At 60.2% G+C, this 2156-nt stretch overlaps 2 protein-coding genes across 5 annotated transcripts in view; both read right to left on the reverse strand.

The window, feature by feature from the left end:
* Positions 1–59, reverse strand: part of TMEM179B (transmembrane protein 179B) — a 2225-nt gene extending 2166 nt beyond the window's left edge. Inside the window, exon 1 of the mRNA XM_024748523.1 lies at positions 12–59. Coding sequence (XP_024604291.1) covers positions 12–59 — 48 coding nt within the window. The remainder of the gene's footprint in view (positions 1–11) is intronic.
* Positions 60–89: 30 nt separating this feature from the next.
* Positions 90–2156, reverse strand: part of TAF6L (TATA-box binding protein associated factor 6 like) — an 11238-nt gene continuing 9171 nt past the window's right edge. For all 4 annotated transcript variants that reach the window (XM_024749306.1, XM_024749307.1, XM_024749305.1 and 1 more), the window contains 2 exons: positions 1009–1137; positions 90–900 (listed from right to left, as the gene is read on the reverse strand). In XM_024749306.1, the coding sequence (XP_024605074.1) occupies positions 130–900; positions 1009–1137 (900 nt within the window). In that variant the 3' untranslated portion in view covers positions 90–129. The remainder of the gene's footprint in view (positions 901–1008; positions 1138–2156) is intronic.

Raw genomic sequence — 2156 nt, forward strand, 5'->3', positions numbered from 1 at the left:
GGCTCCCTTGCCACCAGGAAGCGCCGCCGTGGGAGCCAACCGCCCAAGCCCCGCCTCATCCGGCGCGACCCACAAGCGCGGAGACGTCATTTCCGGGCGCGGGATTTATTCACAGAGGCCAGCGCCGCCTCAAAGCGGCAGGTACAGCGAGTAGTCCGAGAGCGCCCAGCGGCGGGCCGGGCGGCCGGTGCGGCCGATCATGGGCAGCTTCTGCACATAACGGGAGGCCGGGCTGGGCCCGTACGGCGCGGGGAAGGCAGTCTGGAAGAGGCGCCCGCGGCATCGCCTCCCTGCTTGCCGCCCGGCGATGATGAAACGGAAGTGAGGGGCACCGCGCGGGGCGAAACGGCTCTTCTGGAAGACGTCGCGGGTGCCGGCGCCCGGGCCCTGCTGCCGGGGCGCCCCCCGCGCCCGGTGCACGCGCGGCAGCGGCCTGCTCTCAGAGGCGGTGGGGGCAGAGGCCGACGGGGGGCCTCCGCCCCGGGGGCTCTCGTCGCCCTGCGGGCTGACCATGGCGTTGGCGGTCAGCTGCGGCATCTTCCGCACCGAGTCCGGGGCGGCCGCCGGCTCCTTCTTGTCCCCAGGCGGCCGCGGGGCCGTGGGCGCGGGCTGACCCGTTCCAAAGCGGGTGGCCAAGCTGTCACCGAAGAAGGCGTAGAGCTCCCGGTAGATGTCCGCCAGGGTCACCGAAGGGGAAGGAGCCTCGGGCCCCGCGCCTCCTGGCGGCAGCGGGAGACCAGACCCAAAGCCGGGCTCTGCGCTGCCCCCGGAGGGAGACTCCTGCAGGAGAAGGCTGTCCCAGGGCAGGTCGTCTGAGCGGGGGCAGCCCCTGCTGCCTGGCCCACCCTTGTTGGGCTCTGCTGCCTGGGCCTTCATCTTCAGCAGTCGTTCTACGGCCACCTGCAAGAGCAGGGGGACTAGGATAGGAGGAACCTGGGCCTATCAACTGTTCCAAAGTAAGCCCGCTGAGCTGCTGTGCGCATGCAGGGAGGAGAGGCTGGCACTCACCAGAATGGCTCCATAGACTTTGTGCCCATCTGCTTTAACCTGGGCATTCGATACTGAATAATCATCTAGCACAGCCTGCAAATTTGTCCAGTAAGTGGACAGGTGTGGGTACAGGACTCGCTCTACTGCCTGGAAGGGAGAGAAGAATGCAGTGAGTGCCTCTTTTTTGCTTATCGCCTCCCAAGTACCATTTCCCCTGAAAGATCTACTTTTATCTCCGGTACTGAATTTAGGGCTCAATCCTAAATTCCCTGCTTGGCATATTCAGCCACCGTTTGGAAGCTCCTGGATGCCCAAGCCTTAATTAATTAAGCCCTGGGAACAAAGATCGGGTACAAAGACATACAAAACCAATACAAATTGACCCCACTATCACTGACATATGTGCCAAAGGCTAAGAGGGTATAAGTAATGCCCCCTGGTAACAGAGAACTTTAGTGGCCAGCTGCTACCCTATACAGCCAATAATGTCCTGGCATAGATGCAACCTGGAACTCAGTTCAAACCACTTGTGCAAAAACAAACAACTGGGCTTCCCTGGTGGTGCAGTGGTTGAGAGTCCGCCTGCCGATGCAGGGGACACGGGTTCATGCCCCGATCCGAGAAGATCCCACATGCCGCGGAGCGGCTGGGCCCGTGAGCCACGGCCGCTGAGCCTGCGCGTCCGGAGCCTGTGGTCCGCAACGGGAGAGGCCACAACAGTGAGAGGCCCGCGTACCGCAAAAAACAAACAACTGATCAGAGACCTGGACTCTGATTATATAATTTTAAATCCTATGTTTAATTTAGGGGAAAGCAATTAAGACTTCACAGAGCAGGTGACATTTGTGACAGGCTTATATGGTTAAGTTCTTTAGTTAGCCACAGACTGAGAATTTGAAAATGTTGATAAAATTAACAAGTTCCTAGAAATATAAAACGTAATGCTGATTCAAGAAAGATGAAAGCGGGCTTCCCTGGTGGCACAGTGGTTGAGAGTCCGCCTGCCGATGCAGGGGACACAGGTTTGTGCCCCGGTCCGGGAAGATCCCACATGCCACGGATCGGCTGCGTGCGTGAGCTGTGGCCGCTGAGCCTGCGCGTCCGGAGCCTGTTGCTCCGCAACGGGAGAGGCCACAACAGTGAGAGGCCCGCGTACCGCAAAAAAA

This window comes from Neophocaena asiaeorientalis, unplaced genomic scaffold, assembly GCF_003031525.2.
Source record: "Neophocaena asiaeorientalis asiaeorientalis breed wild unplaced genomic scaffold, Neophocaena_asiaeorientalis_V1.1 scaffold43, whole genome shotgun sequence".
NCBI classification, from domain to species: domain Eukaryota; kingdom Metazoa; phylum Chordata; class Mammalia; order Artiodactyla; family Phocoenidae; genus Neophocaena; species Neophocaena asiaeorientalis.